Source organism: Perissodus microlepis, chromosome 7 (assembly GCF_051167445.1).
Source record: "Perissodus microlepis isolate ML-2025 ecotype Zambia chromosome 7, ASM5116744v1, whole genome shotgun sequence".
Taxonomy (NCBI): Eukaryota; Metazoa; Chordata; class Actinopteri; order Cichliformes; family Cichlidae; genus Perissodus; species Perissodus microlepis.
The window spans coordinates 53,513,372-53,536,844 of record NC_140467.1 but is presented as its reverse complement, the minus strand read 5'-3'; the positions used below and the strand labels follow the sequence as shown (position 1 = coordinate 53,536,844).

At 39.6% G+C, this 23,473-nt stretch overlaps 1 protein-coding gene across 1 annotated transcript; it reads right to left on the bottom strand.

Moving 5' to 3' along the window:
• Positions 1-1,595: 1,595 nt before the first annotated feature.
• Positions 1,596-18,037, bottom strand: naa25 (N-alpha-acetyltransferase 25, NatB auxiliary subunit). The gene is made up of 24 exons (XM_084935953.1): positions 17,935-18,037; positions 16,370-16,455; positions 12,001-12,139; positions 11,803-11,921; positions 11,606-11,680; positions 11,412-11,519; positions 10,985-11,063; positions 10,600-10,711; positions 10,370-10,459; positions 9,034-9,206; positions 8,828-8,940; positions 8,527-8,734; positions 7,140-7,229; positions 6,877-7,057; positions 5,133-5,232; positions 4,871-5,022; positions 4,662-4,787; positions 4,325-4,568; positions 3,402-3,525; positions 3,241-3,306; positions 3,059-3,156; positions 2,851-2,961; positions 2,586-2,726; positions 1,596-2,107 (listed from the first exon to the last, which is right to left on the bottom strand). The coding sequence occupies exons 1-24, from the start codon at positions 17,990-17,992 to the stop codon at positions 1,985-1,987; spliced, it is 2,916 nt and encodes a 971-aa protein (XP_084792079.1). The 5' UTR covers positions 17,993-18,037; the 3' UTR covers positions 1,596-1,984.
• Between the last annotated feature and the right edge of the window lie 5,436 nt (positions 18,038-23,473).

The following is a 23,473-nucleotide window of genomic DNA, read 5'->3' as shown; positions in this document are numbered from 1 at the left end:
TTTTCCATTTTCTAACAAAAGAGGGTGGCAAGATGACACTCCAGATTGTCAACCATTATTCTCAACACATGTAATCAGATCACAGACACCTTCTGTCCAACCACTCAAACAGATGGGCTCGACTCTTTAAAGAAAAAAAAAAAGAAAAGAAAAAAAAGGCATTTATTAGCAGATGTGTATGCCACTGAATGCATATTCAGGACTAACAGGAAGGGGAAGAGTTTGTCATTTACTCACATATTCACATTGCTGTGCCAAATTCTTACAACAGTATAAATAAAACTGCACACAACCTGCAGTGCCATAAGTGCCCCTTGGTATTTGTAAACTATGCCTCCATTTGCTTCTTTCCTCCACCTCCTGTTTACTGATGACAGCACAAGATGCTAATTTTGCACAAATTGGGAAGATGCAGCAGCTGATGACACCATTTTGGTTCACGAGTCTTTTAGTAGGGGGAGGAAGGAAGGTGAGGGAATAAAGCGGGAATGACAAAACCATTAACACAGGACAAATCTCATAGCATCTACTGCACCTGCTTTTAAAAACACACTGAAGTCCTCACTCACACACAGTACTTCAAAAAAAGGCTGCCTCAGCTATTTACAATTAGGTCCAATGTCTGCCTGTGAAACACACCTGAGACAGAAGAGTTGTCCCAGGACAGTTACTATGAAGCTGCATATTGGCTGGACATATAATCTGGTCTAGTATGAACATGAGTGTCAGTATATCCAGTCTAGTCACAGCCTCCTTTGCATTTATCTTTATAACTGTCACTTTTTCTTTTTCCTTCAGCAACACAAATTCAAGCAGTTGCATATTCGCAGCCTCAACAGAAAGCATGTTTTTGGTGAACATTCATGTTATGATAGTCATAGATGGTCTCTTAAATAATTCTAATCATTTCTGTCTCCAAAAGTTCTGAAGCCTGATTTCTTCTTTGTGCTGGAACAACCTGATTCCACAAGACCGTGTTTACAAGCACCGCTTCCACTAATGGTGCCACTAGTATTAAAAAACAAACAAACAAACAAAAGAGCGGCAGACAATAACCTCCCCAAAAAAGAAAAAAACCCAACCCTGATTAAGTAACTCATTCCAACATTGCTCTTTGTAATACTGCAACTACAGAGGTGGTTCCACTTTTAGTGCTAAAGTCACATACACGCACACAGGGTACACGAAGCAAAGGAATTTTTTTTTTTTTTAAATGACGATGACAATAATTTGTGTATGGGGAAACATCAGTCTGAAGGCTTCCTGCAGGCGGTCAGGCGTCCAAAGAGTTACAAAGAGTTCATTGCAAAATTGTGCCCATTTGCTCTCCAATGTGCTGGAAAAGCAATCCTTCAACTGCGTTTTTCTTTTTTTGGAACTCACCAGAAAATAATAAAGTCAAAAATAATGAAAAAGGAAACATAACTGACCAACACACATAGTGGTTTATTGTGTCTTATATTCTCATTTAGTCACGGAGTTGTGGTTGTTGCTCTTTATTATGTACAATAATTTATTAGATTAGCTGTTCTAAAACTGCGTATTCACTAATGAGAGATATATATATATATATATATATATATATATATATATATATATATATATATATATAATTTTTTTTTTTTCTTTTATTTTTTTGCACCTGTTAAAGGAACATGTCTCTTTTCCTCATTTTTACTTAGAACTGTTGTATAAATTCATGAATTTAATTACAAGCTTATGTGCTATAAGAGTTGCAAATGTTCCAGAGGTGTGTGTTGAAAGAAAAAAAAAAAAGAAAAGAAAAAGACATCAAAAACTCACAAACGCCGAGTGAGAATTTCAAGGTCAGAAATGACTGAGAACATGGGAGGCCCAGGAACTTCCATCATCAGTGAAGAGGGAAGGATTTGTAGGATAGCTGGTGGGCTGACAGTAGATAGTGGTGTGGGGCATTTAGGGGTGATGGTCGAGGGCGAGTTATTCTGGACATGCGTGATGGCGTTCATATCTTGAGGTTCTTTATAGTTTCTGTTCTCTTCTTGAGCAGATCTCCCACCTCCTGTAGGGAGCGGAGGTAACTGCACTGCACCTTATCCGTAGCAGCTTTCGTAAACGACACTTCCTCCTGAAACACATGAAAGAGGAGGTGAAACCTCACAGCCGGGCGGGAGATACTACAGTTAAACTTTGGATTTGAGGCTTAAAAGATTTAAGAGCTGTAATATCCAAACCCTGTTATGTCTTTCTGCAAATTAAGGTATAAATTCAATCCTAATAGAAAATATCTAATGATTACTAGTTTCAGGCAAGAAGGTCCTGGGTTTGAATCCACCATATGGGCGGGGCCTTTCTGTGTCTGTGTCGTTTCTGTCCGGGTATTCCGGCTTCCACCCATGGTCTTCTAAATTGCCCATAGGTATGAATGTGAGTGAATGATTATCTGTGTTAGCCCTGTGACAAACTGACAAACTATCCAGGGAGTATCCTTCCTCTCGTCCTATGGCAGCTGGGACAGGCTGGAGATTTTGTCAGCTACCAAACCTGTGTTTGTTTCTATTTAAAGAACAAAAACAGAACAAAAACATATTTTTCTCTGCACTAACCTGTGTGTATCCTTCCAAGGTTAAAGTGGACAATTTAAGTGATGTCATGGCAGTCTCTTGGCCCTTTATATGCTCCATGGCCTGTGTCAGCAGGTCTTGCAAATTCCCTGTCAGCTCCTGGAAGCCACACATCACCACTGGCTGGAAAAGAAAAGACACAACAACAGTGTTCAGGGCAAGTAGGTGGACAGCACAGTATTGTTTATGAGTCCATATGCAGATACAGTACACCTAAAAATGGAAGGAGTGAAAGGGGCAACTGTACCAGAGCTGTGTTTGCATCCTTTTTCTTCTTTTTCTTTTTCTGTAAACTAGTCTTCAGTGGTCGAAGGATCTTGGCACAGTAACTAGCCATCCACAGGACTATGCACACGGTCTGAGCAAAATAAAGTGGTGCATATTATAGACAGCATGATGTTTATTTGGTAGAAAACAAGTTGTAAACTGTGTGTGTAGAAACTGAGATGTTTCACCTCAACAAAGAAGACTAGGTTTTCTAATAAGGACGGCTGGGTTTTTAATTTGCCTTCTTTCATTTCCAATAAATCTCCTTTGCATTTATTCAGGATTTCTGTGGACAGAGGAGGAAAACATGAAGCATCCCAGATGTGCAATAATGTTTATTTTTGATAAAGAAAACCATCTAGTGACTCACCTTGAAGCTGAACTACTATTGATTTGAAACCGTTACAGATCTGTGTCTGAAGCTCGGATGACCCATCTAGGAGGATAAATAAGGAGGAGTGGAGAGAAGAAAATCATCAGGCTAAATCCAATTAGTTTGTTAGTCTTCATGTTACCATTGTCTCTTCTTACCAAGTCCAGCCGTCTCGAGCTCATGTAGGTGGACAGACAACTGCAGGGCTGCAGCCTGACACTGACAGCTTCCACTGGACAAAGCTAGGACCAGACGGGTCGAGGGTGGTCCCAGGAATGGATACTGGAATAACAACATCACCATTACAGCAAAGCACTCCAGTCCGCGCAAATGTACAGCAAACGTCATGTGAAAATATGGATGATGTAGAGATTTGGTCGAAACGCTCATCTGACCACTTGGGGTTGGTGTAAATTAGGTTAATTCCAGTTACCCTGTGCAACATGGATCCAATACATTTGGGGAGGATGTTAAAATTGATACATGACAATAATTAAAAGATCATAAGGTGTATTCCTGATCAAAGAGTTTCCGTTTAAGATGAGCGATGAGCACACCATCACCACACACACACTAACCAGCTGGAGGAGATTTCTTGTTGAAATATTGTGCCTTTGTATTGTTTGATTCTTGAATCTAAAAATAAACTGTTAGTTGCCCAACAGTCACGATTTTAAAACTCAAATCGGACAACTCTAGACTAATGCACTGGCTCCTTCCTGGAGAACAGAATTCATTTTGTGCAATCAGTGATGCATTTTCTGGGCAAACGTGTGGACTAAGAAATAGACAGTTGAGATTCAGACTTTGTGTCTAAAAGAAAAATCCTTCAAATTCGTTAGAATGCATATGCCATCACCTTTCATGTTTAAAAACAATAAATAAATAAAATAATCACTCTTTGCCTTCTCTTTCATGTATTGCTGTGAAGTGAGCCTTTGTATATGGGACAAAGGAGTCAGTGAGGTTGACTTCAACTCAAATGTATTTGTGTAGTACAAAATAATACAGTCGCCTCAAGGCAATTTATACTAAACGGTAAAGACGCTACAATAACAGAGACTTGCTTGTTTGTGTGCACCTGTATGTGTTTTTCTGCCATCTGAGCTGCTGTCTGTAGAGCCTGGTTCAGCTGGGAGAGCAGGCTGCTGAGAATTGAGGTCTTGTCTCCCACTCCGTTCTCATTAGATATCTCAGAGTTTTGCTGTGAGGGCATATGTGCCAACGCAGCCAATGAGGCGAGGAGGCGAAGCGTTAGAGAACGTATTCTGAGCCACATGGACTCTTCCTCTAGAGACTGACGTCTGTGTTCATCTGTTAGCTGTCTGTAAACAAAAGAGTAGCACAGGGTTGGATTGGAGACTGTGAGTGAGTACCAGCGTCTCTGTAACCAAAACCCCCCCAAAAAAGGACTATACCTGTCTTTAGGATCCCAGCACGTAAAAACAGTTAGGTCTCTGTTGTCCCTCATACTATCCCAGGGGATGTCATCCTCTTCTGCAGACAAAGACATGGCCTTCACACTCTCTTCCAGACTCAAGACACTGTAAAACAGAAAAATACAACATCACAATCAACTATAGATAGAAATCCACAAGTTGATGTAAATTAGGGTGAATATTCTTACATATCAGCCTCAAGGAAGAGGTCGAGCAGCATCCTCTCAGTGCGGACCTGGGCAAAGTGCAGCGACTGGTTTAACCTGTTTCTGAGAGCAATGAACTCTGGGATTTTCTCAAACGCTCCATACTTATATGCCTGGATGATATACTCTGAGGTCTGGTGGAAAGAAGACAGAGGCAAAGGAGAGATAAATAAGGAAGGTAACGTAAGAGCAGGAGATCCAGTAAAAGTCTCTGCAGTTAAATCACAAAGAGGGATAGACTTACATCTTTCTGGTTCGAGTGGAAAAACCTGAGGGAGAAATTACAGGACTGGGAGGCTGCAGCAAACTGACCCAGTGACTCAGCAAAGCGCGTTAACAGAAAACTGCAAAAATTAAAAAGATGTTTTTAATTAAAGTATCTGAGTCAAAGCTCAGATAATTTCCTTGGGGATTAATAAGGTATTCTGATTCTGATGAGGGCAAGGACACATTCATCCGAAGTACAAAATTAGTCCGAACATTCTTTTACTCCAAATTAGGGCTGCCACAAACGATTATTTTGATAGTCGACTAGTCACCGATTATTTTTGCAATTAGTCGACTAATCAGATCATGCATCCATTGGATGTAAAACGTACAACATATTGCACCAGCATGCATCTGCTCTTATATAACCATCATTAGCTTACAGCTTTAAGTGTTTAAGGTATGTGCTAACTAAAAATAAAGACAAGATGATAGTTCATTAAATTTTAATGAAATTTGCAGATTGTTTCGGTGGAGTTTAATAAACTCAGCCGTCTGCTCCTTGCTATCTAAAATATAACAGGACACCGGAGTATATTCTCGAGCATCTCACACTTCTGATAATCAGTTGTCTGCTTGATGTTTATTCAGTGGTGTAAAAACAATAACTTTAATCTCAGCCAAACCAATTTACTCAGGAACAAATAAAATACTGAAAAAAGCCAAACAATAACATTTTAAAGTTATCTAAGTGACTTATATATCATGTTTAACCTGAGTAGCGAAAGACGGCGGTGGGTTTGAAAACGATTTGCCGGGAGTCCAGTGTTCTCACCGGCTCTAGTGAGCCTTGAACCCCGGCTAGCTATCGAGCTGGTGGGTAACAGACGTCTCCGAAAACGTCGGAGCGCTTTTGAAAATATGTGGTGTCTTGATAAACTGAACAGATATTTGAAGTTTACACAGCTAGATTCTCGCCTGAAAATATTTTAAACATTGATTTTGTGACCCAGAAAGAATAATAAGAGTAATATTAAAACTAACTAGATGCCACCATTGTTGGAAACTGAGCAGGAATTCTGGGATAGGTTGGGCCACGAAGTATACACCCGACCCATCCTTCAAATCTGGGGAAACGAAGGGTGCATTTGTCGGCCGCATTTGTCAGAGTCTTCGAATTTGGACAGTCTTCGTCGTGTCGCTGTAACGTAATCAGCCTACAAATGCGGGCATAGGTGGATACGGGTCCTGAATTTGGACACAGCTACGATACTGGACACAGCTTCTTCTTCTTTGGGGATTTAATGGAAGCTGGCATCCTTGTACATGCAGTGCTGCCATCTTCTGTTTCAGTCCGTTATTACACTCTTAAATCCTACTTATTCCTACGTCTTTTGGGATCTTACAAAGCTTCAAACGACGCGTCGACGATTTTGATAGTCAACGTAGTTGTGACTAGTCAACTAATCGTGGCAGCCCTACCTACTCCAACTTTTCATTTGATTCAATTTTATTTTATATAAAATTGAATTGAAGTCAGTTTCCTAACTTAAGGAATACTATAGATGTTATGTTGCAAACGATTGAAGCAACTACCAATTAAAGTGAAGTATGCTGTTGACCGACATATGACATGGTAGCAGACATGTTAGATAGATAGTTAACTAAGCAACCGGAGCCTAGAACGCCAAGGAGCGACCAACCATCGGCAACAAAGTGTTGTGTGACGAGAAATCCGCTTTCTTTCCATGTTTCACCACAGAAACATGTTCTGTACTGACCCTATGGTGTCATGCTGTACATGCTTGGCATCCAGGCTTGAGTAAAGGTCCACTACAGGCTCAAACGCTCCCAGTCGACAGTACAGGAGCAGTAACAGCAGCTTGAACTGGGCGTTGGAAGGACTGTGAGATAGTCCCTCCTGGAGGAGACCCAAACACTGCCACATCATGTCCTCATCTCCTACAGGCATACAGATACACACATTTAGACACATCACATTACTGAGAGACAGGAAGTTCTGCACTGAAAAAGAAAAACTCACCGGTCTCTGTCCATAAGTCAATGTATACATGAGCGGCCATGAGACAATACATATCAGAAAACTGCAGCTCCGTCTTTAGAGCGTTCTTTCCTGTTCAACAGAGAGACCAAGAAGTCAGAACAAACAAAAACATGCACAAGGAACACAAGAAAAATCTTTAAAAGTGTTCAGTTCTTGTACAGTAAAGTCACCCTACCCTACAATTCTGAGAATGTTGACTGCAAACGTCCAACAAAGTCACCTTTATATCTTAAAAACCATGCCAAATATGACCAAGAAAAGTATGCTTGTCTGTAAAAATGAAAATGAAAAAATGAAGCCAATACCCAAGTGCTACACGTTGTATATGAAAGACAGACAAAGCCACTGTGATGTCACCTACCGGTTAGTGAAGACCTACAATCTGAAACCTCAAGCTGAGCATTTTTACCTTCACCTTATTAGCTAACCGTAAACTGAGGGACACTATCTGCTCATTGGCTAACAGCTTATCAATCATAGCAAAGCATACCCTGTGTGTATCGTCCCTTTTTATTCAAATTGGGACCATAACTTACAAAATGGCCTTTAGTTTGTACTCAATATTGGTCACTGAGACCACAAAGTCATTAGGCAATTGTTGCATACGTGTCTATATATTTGGATGTCTTATTGCAAACATCACAGGAGCTCACATGTTTGCTTTGCTCTTCAGACCCAGAAGCTACATCCTTCTGCAGTCCATCTAATAGCCACTTTGGGTTGGCTTAAACCAAACCAAAACAAAAAAAACCCCAACATCTTAAAATGTCTCGTTTTAGTAAAGTAAGTAATACAGATAATTAGCAGATGCACCTGTGGTATCAATTTGAAACTCCTGAAGCTCGTTTCATTCTCAAGTTACTGCATTCATAAACTTAAATGTCCACATTGCCCGCCCACCTCAGCCTTTTACGGCTGTAGAGTAACAAAACATGACAGCAGCTTAAAAAAAACAAACAGACAAAAGAAAACAAACATCTGACACTTAAAAATTTTAAGTCCGTAAACCAATAGATGACATAACGTTACCAATGTCTTTCTATTTTACAGTCTATGGCATGCATAACTGCAGTTTTATAACTTTATTGAACACACAAAAATGTATGAAAGCACTTTTTTATTCCTGGGATTTCTGAGAAAGAAGCCCTATTAGTAATCAACTATCGGCATGTTCAACTGGACGCTGCTGTTATCAGAAGAAATGTGCCAGCAAACAAGGAAGGCATTCACACTTTGCTGTTGACAACATCACATATCTGTCTGGCTCCACGACAAGATTTCACACCTCTTGGCTGTGGAAAATCTGATGATCCTGAATGAATGTCAATCTTATGGGTCTAAGAGTGAATAAAAATGTTGCTCTCACCAAACTTAAGCCCATGATGATAGTGAGCCTTAAGCTCTGTGATAAGATGAAGTTTGCCATCCACGTCGAGGGAATGATGTAGCCCTAGTGCGCGGCTCAGCTGACACACACACAAATGCCTCTGCAGCGCCTTGGTGTCCTCTGGAAAAGCAAATCCTTCCTCTTCCTGGTTGCCCAGTGGAACTGCCTCACTAAGATGATTAATGAACTAAAAAGAATTCAAAGACAGAAATGTGTTTCACGACCACGCTTTTCATTCTGCAAGAGGCAGTTCCACAGTTCTGCTTTAACTTTCTCTCACCTGAACGTGCTGCTCAGGAGACAGCAGGTGTAGGTATATTTTTAGGTCAGTGATGCAGCAGGGCTTGTCTCCAAACTTGTTGAAGAATTGCACCATTAACTCTAAAGGCTCACCTATTTATGGCCAACCAACAGACTGTCAGACTGAGGCAACAGGACATACATAAATACATGCTTATTCAGTATATGTGTGTGTATGTGTTTTACCTAGCAGGCTTTCCTCAGGACAGCCTCTTTCTCTCAGTCTGTGCATTAATTCCAGACGAGCCAAGTAAGGCCCTCTGAGTGAGCGGGACTCTTTGCTGTCCTCCCCCTTAATCCTCTCCTCCACAAACCTCACCACCTCAACCACAGTGTGATGTACTGAACCCTCTGAACAGCTACAGGACGGACAGAAAAAAAACAAACTTCAGAGTGGACAAGATATAATATTATGAGAAATAAGAGATAAATTGGACATATATAATATTATATAATGTCTAATTTGGAAAAAAATATCCTCTATAAAGTTTGGAGAACAGCACATCAGACGGTCATAGACACAAGGTGTTCCACATCTTGTTTGTCTTGCTGAAGGATGTGTGTATTTTTTAAATTAATAATTCATTTAATAATTAACACATGGCTTTCAGCAACTAGTAGGGATTTTTAAGGTTAAATAGGAGGAATACCTTAGTGAAGGGACTTTTAACCACAAGGTTGGGCGATTGGACGAATATATCGACGATAGGCTCAGCTTTCCGTTGATCGTTTTTACAAGAGTGATTTATTTATTTATTTATTTGCACATGGGTAAGTTTGCTGATAATGTTGGTTGAAGCTAAGAGAAGCAGCTGCGAACAGATGCACCCTCCTCAGAGTGCGCTCAAATGCAGCGATTCATTTACTCCAACTCACAACAGAAAGAAAGAAAGGCAGTAGCCTATGTTCAGAAAAACACAAAAATATTTTATCTAAATAAAAAAACCACAATGGTGGGGAGGGAAACAAAGAGAAACTGGCTTCTTTTTTCCACGATAACAGTGTTTACAGGCTGTTTATCTGTCTTACACACTCAATCAAACAACAAAAATTAAAAAGTTAAAAATCAAAATGTCTCTTTCATAACATAAAAAACCCCAAAAAACAACTTCCAACGTAATGTTAAGTCTTTTGTGCGATTTGGCGCATCTCAAATATATAAATGAACAATCCAAAAAGTAGCTATATTAATACTGAAACAAACAAGAAAAGAAAGTCAATTATTAAATAATTATTAAATATTAAATTAAATATTCCTTCCAAACCAGACTTACAAATTCTAAACACGCAAATCAGTCCGTGCATGATTATACTGCTCCTCCCATCAAAAAGTCATCGCATGCGCAAATATATTCCGTCCAATAATCGTTGGTTATTGGACTGACAATTTTTGGTTGGAAAACCGAATTGCCCAACCTTATTTAACCATCATGTGTGGGTTTTGTTAAAGTAAGGGAACAGATGCAGAGTTCACACAGATGGAAATCTTTATGAATTCAAACTCAAACACCTGTGTACTCACTGTTCGCCTTCTTCTGGCGGGCTCCACGACTGATCCACCAAATGAAAGAGGGAGTCAAAGTAAGCCGGGTAGAACTGCCAATCATCAGGACTGCAAAGAAACACATTTTTTTGGTTGTTGTTGGCTGATATCTGTACTCCATCAGAAGTGATGTGCATCGACTGATGCCATGTTCTGATCAGTTATTGGTCTTGGACAGCTTGTGCACTGTTAAGATAAAGCTCACTCACTTTTTAAGTAGCAGTTTGTGGGCCAAAGCGTTGCACTCTGGCCAGCGTTGCAGTCGCTTGTACAGCATCATACATTTGTTTTCTCTGCTCTGCAGCTCACTGGTCAGCTTCTCTGTGCAAAAATACAAGTATTAGCTGAAGAGGAATTTCAGAATGCACAGCATCAGATTTATAAGCCATGCGTGCCACATTACTTCAAACTATCCCTGTTATTTTATTGAGAATGCTGTTTAACACTTTATGTTCTCACTACAGCTTACTTTAAATATAAATAACTTTTTCTTCTTCCTGCCAAACATGACTGATACTATTTCAAAGTGTTAATGTCACATGGTCAATTTAAGAAAGTGTGTGTGTTTGTGAGTGTGTGTGGGGATCTACCTACCCCCAAGTGGGCCCCGGATCACTTCAAGGGCCTCTACACATTTCCCCAAGCGCTCTAAGATCATAAAATACAGTTGCACCTACAGAACACAAAAGTTAAAGTGAAAAAGTAAGGACTGTACAATATTCTAACATTTGTATTTTCATCTTAAACATGTATGCAGTTAACACTAAAGTGCAGAATTCAGGGTTTTTTTCTGGCAATTAATATGCCATGGGTTTCATTCACTAAAAGTTTTTTTAATGCCAACATGACTACTGTAACTTAAAATATAAGACTCTCTCAGCTGTTAATGAAAATCCAAAGGAAATTCTGAATTTTAAAAAAAAAAAAAAGTTGAGTAACTGGGATTTTGCCAGAATCCTGCTGTCCATTTAAGTTGGTTTCCATTGTCATAACACTGAAGTCATAAAGCCAACATACTCACCTCTGCTTCTGCTTCAATCTTTTCCTCCTTGACCATTTTTTCCACCATGCGTTCAGCCAGAGGCAGGAACATGGTCTGAGCCAACTTTTCATCTTGGGCTGAGATTGCCTTAGAAACAAGCACACAGTACTTTTACTGTCTGTTACCAATCATTCTAATATTTCAGCATTCATGTTATAAAAGCTTTCCTGTACCTGCATCACAAGACTCATGACCGACCAAAAGTAATAGGGATTCTTCGGGACAATTTTATACAAGGCCATTCCTGCCTGTAAATAGGAGGATGTAGCCATTAATACATTAATTCTGCTTCTAAATCAACGGAATTCATTTTCAGGGGAGCCCATAAACCTGCTTGTTGCTCATGTGTGCTCTTTTTGAGCTGTCTCACCTGCTGCATCTTTTTGTATTCTCCCACACGAGCGTACGCCATGAAGAGGTGAGAGTGATACTCTTCGCTTAGAGGAACCTTCTTCACTGCAGCCTCATACAGCTTGGTGACCAACTCAGCTGTGGACAACACACACATATTCAATATTCAGTCATCCAATGTTAATACCAGCTTTCATGTGTGCGCATATATACTCACGACGATGCATCTCTCTGTACAGTATAGTCAGAGCCTGAAGCGAGTTGTCATCAGTGGGCTCGAGAGTGGCCACTTCCTGGGCTAAAGTGAAAGCTTCATCCTGCTTTCCAGTCCTCTGAAGGCCAATCGCCTTCAGGACCTGGAGGAAGCAGAAAAGACTGAGTTATAAAACTGAATGAGAAGGAAAAGGCAAAAAAAGAGAAAAAGATAAACATTACAGATTTCATTGGCACGAATAAAATGGCAAGCCATTGCAGAGGTTTTCAGTTAGAGCTAGAAGCACAATGGCAACCCAAACAAAGGTTTTCAACAAGACAGTTCCAAAGACAAGGATGCACTAAGAACCTAAAAACCTTCTGATGTCAAAAACAGTTTAATAAACAAATTAAATTTCTGCTGTCTTGATCATTTTAGAGCTCCACCTCTAACACTGCAGCAGTGGCCCACCTGTAGTTCAGTGTACAGTGTGCCTTAAGCATGAATTTACAGTACTGCAATGATACTCTGCCACTTTGGCTGATGATTGGCTGATTGCTTGCAGTCTGGGAATGGCCCATCTGACTGCAGAGAGCTCTTTCATTGATGGAGGCAGTGTACAAAGTATGTAATATAAGTGATGGTGATACAGCTTCAACTCCAGGATGAAACCTGGAAATTTTCCCAGCTTCTGGCTTCACTTGGGAATTGGATCAACCCAGAATCAGACTCTTCCTTTTCTTTTTTTAAGAAACATCAGGACCTTCTCATGATTGCCTGATGCTGACTTCATTTTTTTTTTTTTCACGGTGAGTTTTCAACTAAAAAGCAAAGCGTTTAGTGTTTATATATGTTACGCAACAAGTTCATATTTGAATTTCCTGTTGCTTTTTTGCAGCGGTGTGAAATGGCCTTAACTGTTACTTTGCTACAGGCTGCAAAAAAACATAGCGAATGCCAACATCTTTATGCTTTTGTTGTTTTAGAAAATAATTTTGAGATGAGACTGTGATTATGACTGGATACCATTGTCACACCTTGGACATACAGAAGTCGTTTGATCATATAAAACTGGGGTATGCAGGCATGGTCCAAAAAATTGTGTGGTATTTAGCAGAGCAGGGCGATATGACCAAATATATTTATCACGATATACATTTAAAAATTTGCGATAACGATATAACTGACGATATAATTGACAATATAATTGACACTAGACAAAATACTTTACAACTCCACAACTTTATTAGTGCAAAAAACCCCATCAATGTATTTTCACTTAAACAAGCAGCTGTTTTTTATGTGCATTAAAGTTATATAAAAATGTAACAGTGCAAATTCCTTGCTGACAGTTTAACCAAAAGGCATTTCCAGTGGAAATTGGCCGACATATCCTCAGCATAACCATGTATAATATCCACAAAACTTAAAAAGAGGTTATACACACACAATACGGTAATATTATGTTGAAGCACAGTACGTATCACTCCGCGAGGCTCCTGCCTACAATGCCGTAATGCTCCAACAATCCATTAAGCGGTGCGGCTTCGTAGCTTAGCAAAGTTGTACTAAAACATTTGACAGATTTTCGAGCGCCGTGTACCACATAAAATTGTTTCGAGGTCAGTAAACACAACCAGAATTCATACATAAGGCACACGGGATTGATTTTAAGTGTGCCGTATTTTCCAAACAACACGGTAATAACGACGGCCCGCTAGCATGCTCTACCAAAAATAGTGCTTTGTTGTGTATCTGACGGACGAAAGCTAAACCAGTTCCACACCACTGAAGTTGCAGCATTTTTACAAACCAATTCTGGTTCATCCGTTTCATTCAACGATCCGCTTTCGCTCTTCTCATTCTGCGTCACCGCCATGTGCGTATGTAAACATAGGCACTGCGCATGCGCGTTTTACCCATATTCTATCGCGATATTTCATTTTCCTATCGTTGCCCAAAATTACACCGGTATTACCGTGAACGGTATGATATAGCCCAGCCCTAGTATTTAGTGCTGAAACTTGTAATATACATTCTGAGAACAGGGAATAACACATGTCCCGAAGTCTTAAGATATGGGACCTTAACTTTAAAAACAAGATGGGAGAAAAAGTCACTCTAATGAGTCTGACCTACTCAGTCGTCATTTATCAGTTTTAAAACTTTCTTACCAAGATCAGGAATAATACCAATTTTTACATGTTATATTAAAAAGTAATTATTTTGTTATAACTTGGTAGCAATACAGTGAAAGTAGCTGAAAATAAACATGGATCTAAGGGTGGGTGGTATAAACGGTATACGGTAGAAACAATATAAATTTGGCCAACGGTAGAGATTTTGACTATACCACTCTATCGCGATAACGCATGTTGATGTCGTCATCAAGCTGCGCCTGTTTTGGTTGAAAGCATTGCAGCAGCTGCAAACAACATCATCTGCAAATTATGCTGGGAGACAGTAATAGCAAAGAGTCGAAGCACTTTTGGAATATGGGGAAAGCCAAAAACTGCGCTTCCTCCACTTCCGTACCATTGATTCATTAATGCTGAATTCTCTCGCAGCTGCTCTATTCCCATGTTGTTGCAGTATATTAATGACTAACCTCGTATTGTGGATGGATTATCTCAGTTGTTCTCCTAACTGAAGTTTGGTCCGTTTATAGCATCCTACCATGCAATTGCATTTGTCCCTAACCACCAGAAACCCTCACGTTAACTTTTATCGAGTAGAAAAAAAGTATGCGTTCATCCTTCAGCTTCACTGTGCTAATGTTATGCTAACGTAGCTGTTTTGCTAGCGATCAAGTAGCACATCATTATATACGAGCTAGTCCCTAGTAACCCTACAAATGTCACTGCTGTTTAGTTTTCTGTCTTCATTTATGTTGGAAGTGACAGCAGAGCTGTACGTTTTAAGTTTTTCAGAAATCTCTCAGTCAGAACATGCTATATCATGTTTAGGTGGAAACTAGCGAGCTAACTTCCTGCTAACTTCTAACTCCGTTGAATTTCATAAATTCTGTTTTCATGGATGTCTGGATGTTAAACTTAATTGTTACACCTGGTAAAGCAGCAACACTGATCATTTTATTAAAGATGAAAAAATTTAGACTGTTGTTAACTCTCAGTGATGCCGCAGTGTTCGTTTGACTTTGGGACCTGAAGCTGACAGAGTTTTGGACCCAGATTACTCCGCAAGGCCCTCGACTACGGCAGCCGTAATGCTCCGACAATCCATCAAGCGGTGCGCCTTCATAGCTTACTAAAGTCGTACTAAAGACAGATTTCTGCGCACACTGTCGATTTTTGAGAAAATTAAAGGATTTTAAGTGTGCCTTATAGTGTGTAAAATACGTTCTACAGAAGAAAAGAAATATATCGCGATATATATATCGTTGCCGCACATGCTTCAAATTATACCGTGATATGGATAGTAGGCCATATCGCCCAGCCCTAGATCAAACCAGTAAAACAGTTTATCTTGGTGATCTGCAGCGGAGATGAAAGTCAACTTCAAATTTTCAAACTGTTGGACATCTAAAGTGTTACCAGAGTGAGAGTTAGCCGAGTTAACTGAGAGAGTTAGCTATCATTGTGGGACTGAAAATCCAGAGTGTCTATAATCCCAAGATTAGTAAACTCAGTTTTTACTAACACCGGGATTATACTTTCTACATCCTTGAATTTCATTAGACGGCAAGTGTGAGTGTCCACATCAATGTTTTTTGTGACTGTGCAGACTGCTCCGAGAATTTACATTACAAATATACATTCACTCTAGACCGGGGGCTTCAAAAAAGCACAACAAGTATGACTACTCAGCTATCAGGTTTCCAGCAGGCTTTGTCTGCAAATAAGTATAATGGAGGCCCAAATCTGCCTTTTGGACCATGCCCACTTTATTAAGAAGAGAAAAAAAGGGGACAAACTGAACAGCGGTCTGGGAAAATGGCACAGCCCTACTCCTGAGACATGCTGAACTGACAAGTGTACCTCTGACCTGTTGTCCAGACGTTATTTTAATTCTGTGACTTTAAGACAGCTGTCCAGTCCTGCTGCAAATCTCTAATAGTGTGCATGAATATTCCGCTTTACAGGTGCTAGATGTGCATGAATCCACTGGATTATTGCAACACCTGTAACTAGCACTGAAATTCAAGCCTGAGCAAAACCTTGATGGGTCCCTCTTCATATTTTGGGACTTCAAATAATGTGATTATTAGAGCAGATGAGCACTGACACTAAAATTTTATAAAATATACTGTTTTTAATACATAAGCTCCACTGACCTACAGACCTGTACAGGTTCCTTGCAACAGTGGAGGAACCCTCACAGAACACCAACAGAGCTCAACACTTTCAGCATGAACAGTCATTTAGTCACCCACCTTGGCACAGTGCAGGTCCTTATGTTTCTTCAGCAGTTTATCTGCCTGCTGTATCGCCATTTTGTTATTGCCATTGTCAAGGTAATCTGGGAAGCACAAGAACAACATCGCTTTTATTTAATATTTATTTGGGGGATTGACAAAGTAATTCAGAAACTATTTTGGTTTTGGATTCATTTTTTTCCTGTTTTCTAAGCAAAAACATCAGAGTGGGCCCAGCTTATCAGGGTTCGTGTTGCAGAGCAGGATAGTATTTTCAAGGGTTTGGAACGCTGTTTAAACAAAATTTGAAATTTTACCATATTAATCTGGGCTGATAATGAAAATAACTGCCAGTAAATCTTTCACTATAATTAAATACAGCTTATCTTAGTGAATGGTTAAAGTATGCGGCTTCAGACATAGACAAGAGATACCTCAGTACAGCTGAGTGCCAAAATTAACCGTTCCAGACAGCAGTGTGATTATGTCATGTCTATTCTCTCGGTTTAAACTGTCACCACAGGAGGGAAAAGTTGCCAAATCCTACAGAAACCAGGGGAACCCTGAGGTGTACTTAAGACCCGGTATTGATCAAGTTTCAGCTCTAAGTTGCAGTGAAACTGCAATAACTGCATTACAGTTTAAGCTTCACTCCCAAAGTAACACACGGGGGGCGCGCAAAAATCCCCCGCGCGCACACGCACACAGATATGTATACACACATAAAACAATGCGTATTTTCGGTTTGTAGACTTGAAATACTATTTATTTTCCATCAGTGCAAAACTAGCAGTAAAAGAAATTAAAACAGCTTCAACTGGTGTGAACTGTTTTAATTTCCCCTCACGGAACAACACCAAATAGTCCATTATTTACGTTATTCATCAGCACTGTTACTGAAAGGTCCGCGAGCTGACAGCTAGCTAGCAAGCAAGCATTACATCTCAACCGCTAGAGTTAGCTTGAAGCATTGTCCTTAAACTACTATGAACCTAAATTTAGCTGGGAGTTAACAGTGGAACCTTCAGTCTGCTACAAAACAACTAAAGCGTCACAGTGGCGTTAATCGCAAAGGAAATATATGTCAGACAGAGGAAGCCAACTTGCATCAACGAACAACTTTTCTTTTTCTCAACCTGCAGCATGTGCAGGAGCTTACTGATTGACTGCAGCTTAGCTGACACACTAGCAAGCTAAGCTACGCTGTTAAATAGCGCCCATTAGCTAGAGGAGAAAGCACTTCGACTTTGAGAACGAGTCAAGCCGAACGACAAATAATGTCCACACGTTTCATTGCAACAACACCACCGAGAATCTCTATAGATTTAAAAGGGACAGGCTGTTTCATTCAGAGACCCGACACTGGAGATGTGTTCTACCCCGGCTTGGTTGAAAACCGGGTAAGGTGCACTGTCATTGGGCGCTGCGGGCAGCAGAGTCCGTGGCTGCAGCTGGAGGGGCCGCATCGCTGCCCCACGACTCCAGCAGCCTCTAGTTTAAACATATTCCCCAGGACAGGGCACAGCTGTGTTTACCGAACCTCCACACACAAAGAAATGTGTAACTTTCCATTGAAAACTTACCGTATATAGGTCTGAGCCTCCTGTCGTTTGGATCTTGCACATGGCCTCTCGCCGCCATGGTGTAGTTTACCTGCTGAGTAGATGTTCACGCATGCGTATTCGAAGCGACCTCAGGAAAGACTAAAGGATTTTATTTCTCGCTGAAAACGCAAAAGTATTGTACATTATTGTCAGGATGAAACCTGTCTCAAGTTTTGACTTTAAACCTATAATAATACAATATGAAAAACAGACAGCTTGCTAACGATTAAAAATTTATTTCATAGCCAAGGAAAGTAGTTTTAGAATAGTTCGTGTGTTTGTGGCAGATTAAATGTTTCGCTATCCAGATAGATAAAAAAGAATTGTAAATATTTTTTAGCTGTGTTTATCACCTAATAAGTTAAAAAAAAACAAAACAGTTAGGCTGTGACTCAAAACAAAGCTAATTCGGGGCCACAAATTGTAGTAAGACTGGCTATTTTACTAATAATTCAGATTTAGTCAAAGCCCGGCTTTTAAGATTTTAGATCATAATGTAATTATGATATGTAGTTAAAAACTGAAACGTATTCAATCAAAACTCAAAGTTAACAGATACAAAGCACAAAAGCAAAGCCAGCATTTTTTACTATAGTTTTTGTAAGATTACAGGATGACCCTTGTCATTTTATATATTTTAAATGATTTAAAATATATTAAATATAAGCTGAATACTCAAGAACAGAGTAAAATAAAACCATATTCTTATTTCAGCCGCTAGGGGTCGCCCCAATAGATCATCTGTCTCTTTTTTTTTCTTTTTTTTTTTTTATTGAAAGAAATTTTCATATACAAAACAAGTCAAGGAAACAGACCAGAATTGTAACAATTTACATTATAAAGATGGTGAAGCAAGTCATAACTTTACAGGGAGAAAATAAAAGTTTCTAGGGTAAAGTAATAAGGAACATAGACCTTTTGACACAGGCAGGAAAATTAGAATAGCAAGTATTTTGTGATTTTACAGTATAGTACAGCAGTTTTTTTATTCATATTTGAAATAAGCTTAAGTGACTTAAAATATTGACAAAAGCAATTCAAGAAGACGGTAAACATAGGAGAGGCATTCTTCCACTTACATAAATGAATGAAAAAGTTACATAGCACTATTACAAAATTGACAACATCTGAGATTTCAGAATCCAGATTGTCCATAAAGTAAAGAACATCCTTAGATGTGAAGGAAGGTATATTGGAAATTCTGAGTGAAACCCAACAGTGTATTTCAAACCAAAAAGCATTAACATACTGACAAGTGAAAAATAGATGCTCTAGTGTTTCTGGATCGGAAGAACAGAAAGCACAAGAGTCGGCCTCAAAATTAAACCTTTTATACAGGAGTTCTCCAACTGGATAAATGCCGGATATAATTCTGAAGTGTGTTTCTTTCATTTTAGGCGCAAGTGGGTATTTTAGGTAAAAAGAAAATGACTTTTCTTTCAACATGCTATCAAGATCATGTCTGACATTGACATTGTAGTTGTAGAATACTATTTGCTTAAAGGTATTAGAGATTCATTTATTATTAAATTGTTTGTCCTTTATTGAGGTATTACCTATCATCAGTGAAGGTAAGCACGTTCTTATTAGTGAATACTTTAAAGTATTTACGATAAGATTTAACAACGGTGTGGGTAGTGCTTTACAAACCTTATTATAATTATTAAATGAAATGTCTATTTTATACTTATCAATAAATTCTTCATAAGATAGCAAGTTTCCGTTTTTATCAAGCAGATCAACAACAAAACATACACCGCTATCATACCAGTCTGATTTAAATAAGGACTTCTTATTGATGACTATAACCCTATTATTCCACAACACAGAATTGTGAGGTGAAAAATTGTGGGTGAAAATTAGTTTCCCAAAATTCAAAGCTTACTTATAGAAACTAGACAACTTAAGAGGAATCTTAGATATTTCATAATCACATCTGAGCAGAAAATCTAACCCCCCGACCTTATTAAAGAGTTTGTTTGGAATATGGTACCACATAGATTGAGGATAGGAAATGATCATCTGTCTCTCTACTACCCTTTCATCACCTTCTGTCATACCAAACTTCCGCATTTCCTCCTTCACTACATCATCTATGAATCTTCTCTGTTGTCTTCCTCTTTCCCTCCTGCTTGGCAGCTTCATATTTTTTGTTTGTATATTTAGTTTGTTCTTGTTTTTCCACCAAGCAGTCACATACTGTAACATTCGGGCATCAATTTAACACAATAACATAAACTCATCCCGAAAGGTTGATTCTGATCATCCGGACGTAGCGTTTTCAGTGGGAGAAACGTTTCGTCACTCATCCTACTGACTTCTTCAGTCTCCGCTGACTGCAGTTTTCCCCAACCTTATAAACAGTACATTTGCACAATAACTGAACCTAGCCGCATGAAAGAACAACAGACTGTCAGGTCAGTTCCTTGATCATTAATATGCAAATTGTCATGACCATTGATCAACAACCACTGATCAATGGCCATGAGTACCATTCACAGAGAGTTGGGGAATGGCTGCACTCATATCACTGTAAGATGGTGAAAGATGTACCCTTAGTCCCCTACTCGATTTGGAGATGGTCTTTCCCTTTTCACGTAAATGGCCTCCCTGAATCCCTGCTCAAACCAGCGTTCCTCCCTGTCCAGGATGTGTACATCCTCATCATTGAAAGTGTCCACTGGCCTGTAGGTCTAAATAGACTGCAGAGTCCTGGCCTGGCAAGTTAGCTCTTCTGTGTTGTGCCATCCGCTTTGCTAGAGGTTGTTTGGTTTGGTATGAATTATGGCAATCCTCCTGGCACTTAAGAGCGTACACTACATTACTATGTTTATGTCGGAGGACCCAATCCTTAGGGTGGACCAATTTTTGGCGCATCGTGTTTTGGGGTTTAAAAGCCAAGGAGATGTGGTGTTTAGAAAAAATGTGTCTCAACTATTCCAATACTCCTGCCACATACAGGATCACTAAGGGTTTTCACTTAGGCAGCAGCTGTCATTCTCTCCTGGATAAGCTGGAGCTAGGTGTCTTCCTAGCTTTGACAAATGTCCATTTGGGATAACCACATTTACTCAGGGCCTTCTTGACGTGATGTTCTTCTGCTTCCCTGGCTGCAGTGTCTGTGGGGATGGTTTTCGCTGTATGTTATAGCATCATAGCATCCTGATGATACCCAGCTTTGTGTTCCAGTGGATGGATGAGAGTCAAACCTTAAATACTGATCCATATGCGTAGGTTTACGGTACACATCAGCTTTTAAATGTCCCCCATTACTGATGGAAATCTCACAGTCTAAGACAGGGGTGTCGAACTCCAGGCCTCGAGGGCCGGTGTCCTGCAGGTTTTAGATATCACCCTGTTTCAACACACCTGAATCAAATGATTAGTTCATTACAGGGCTTCTGGAGAACTTCAAGACATGTTGAGGGGATAATTTAACCATTTAAATCAGCTGTGCTGGAACACGGACACATCTAAAACATGCAGGACACCGGCCCTCGAGGCCTGGAGTTCGACACCTGTGGTCTAAGACGACTAACCTGCCACTTTTCATATCCTCCCTGGTGAATCTGATGTGTTGGTCCACTGAGTTAACCCTTTAGCGTTCCAGTCAACCATTTGGTAGAGCACATTTTCAGGCCCTATATATAACTGAGGCTTTCACTGAAATTGACCTACCTTGTTGAGTCTTTTCTACCAATTGGTTTACATCTGTAATGCCAAAAAAATCCACCAGAAGGCACTGTGAATGGACACTGTTGCCTCTTCTTATACCTCTCCCAACCAGGAAGTCAGAAACAAAAAAACCATCCAACATATTTTGAGTGTTTTTGATTAAACTAAGGTAGGAAGATATAATTTTTTGATATATGATAGTGTTAGAGGACTTACTAAACAGATGTATGTCACTTGACTTGGTCAACCAAACGGCTGATTTGTCCCTTTATGGTGCTAATGCTAACATAACCCAAATGTTATTAAAATTGATTATTTGCCACAAAATCAGACCACTAGACCCATTTTGTTTGTCCATTGCTATTGATAAATCACATTAAGTGTTAGCACAGCAAGAATATCCTGAAATAATTTCCTCAGTAAGTCATTTTTGTAACTTTCTGAGTTAATATTAGTAAATATTGTAAAAATCAAGAATAACACGTGGAAATCACAAATATCACAACTGATCACATTTTAACCAAATTATAGTAGCTGGTAAATTAATATTACTAAGCATATTGAACAAGTACTATATGGACGCTAAACAATTATATGGTTAAAAATCACATGGTCCTGTGGCATGATACTCATGATACCATCCACCTTCAACCACAGTGTGTTTGAGGTCATGGTTTCATATGAAGCCACAAGGGCTGGCACTCTCCACCAATATATTGCCAACAAACCAGATGAGTGGGGCTTTAAATTGTTCTGCCAAGCAAGTTCATCTGGCATCATCCATGACTTGCTGCTGTATCAAGGGGGATCTACATTCTTCAATGCTCCCCTGAGTGAAAAGGAACAGAAGCTACCTCTAAGGGGCCAAAGTTGTAAAAAACACTATGCAAACCCATAAAAGAACCTCAGCTCTTCACAAGTTTCTGCTTGGTCCAGAACTTGCACACCTCCTTGGGTGTCAGATGCATTGGTACTGTATGACCAAACTGCACCGGTGGAGCTCCCCTGATGGCAGACAAAGACCTGATGAAGGAGGGCCATGGAGCCTGTTATTACAGGTCTGATGAAGGTCTGAGTGCAATGAAATGGTTTGACAAGAAATGTGTCAACCTACTAAACAATGCCTGTGGGTTCATGCTTCTTTCATCGGTCAAACGGTGGAGCAAAGAGTCCAATGCAAAGATCACCATTCCATACCCATCACTCATCCCTGTATATAATTAGCATATGGGAGGAATTAAACTTTCTGATATGCTATTACACCTGTATAAGACAAGTTATAAGTTACAAGTTAAGGAGATGGCATATTCCACTTTTCGGGTACATCTTTGACTTGAATACCTGGTCTACAAGAGGGACTGTGCCCTACTGTACCAGAAACCGATGGCTCTCAAAAGGTTTCCACCTGGCTGTGTCTGAACCAAGTTAACAAGCCAGCATCTAGAGTTGGACAACCATGATCCAGCTCTCCAAGACCACAGAATAAATGCTACACCCTAAGACCCCAATGACCAAAACCACAAGCAGATGTGCTAGATTTGCACTTTTTTTATTTTATTTTTTTAAAAACAAAACTGATTTTGCACAGTAGCATTCAATCAGAAGTGGCCTGTATGGCCAGTATTTTGTGCTGCAGCACATTTTTCACATTTGCAGATGAAAAAACTATGTATTTTGTTGTTTGATATATTACTTTGCTGTTTTCATTCCATCAACGGAATGTTCACTGGCATGCTACTATAAATAAACTGTACCCAATGCCCTGGATAGTTTTTGTTATTAATTTAATTATAATTTGGCCCTTTATTTGATTTTTTTCAACTGTATTATCTAATGTACTTGT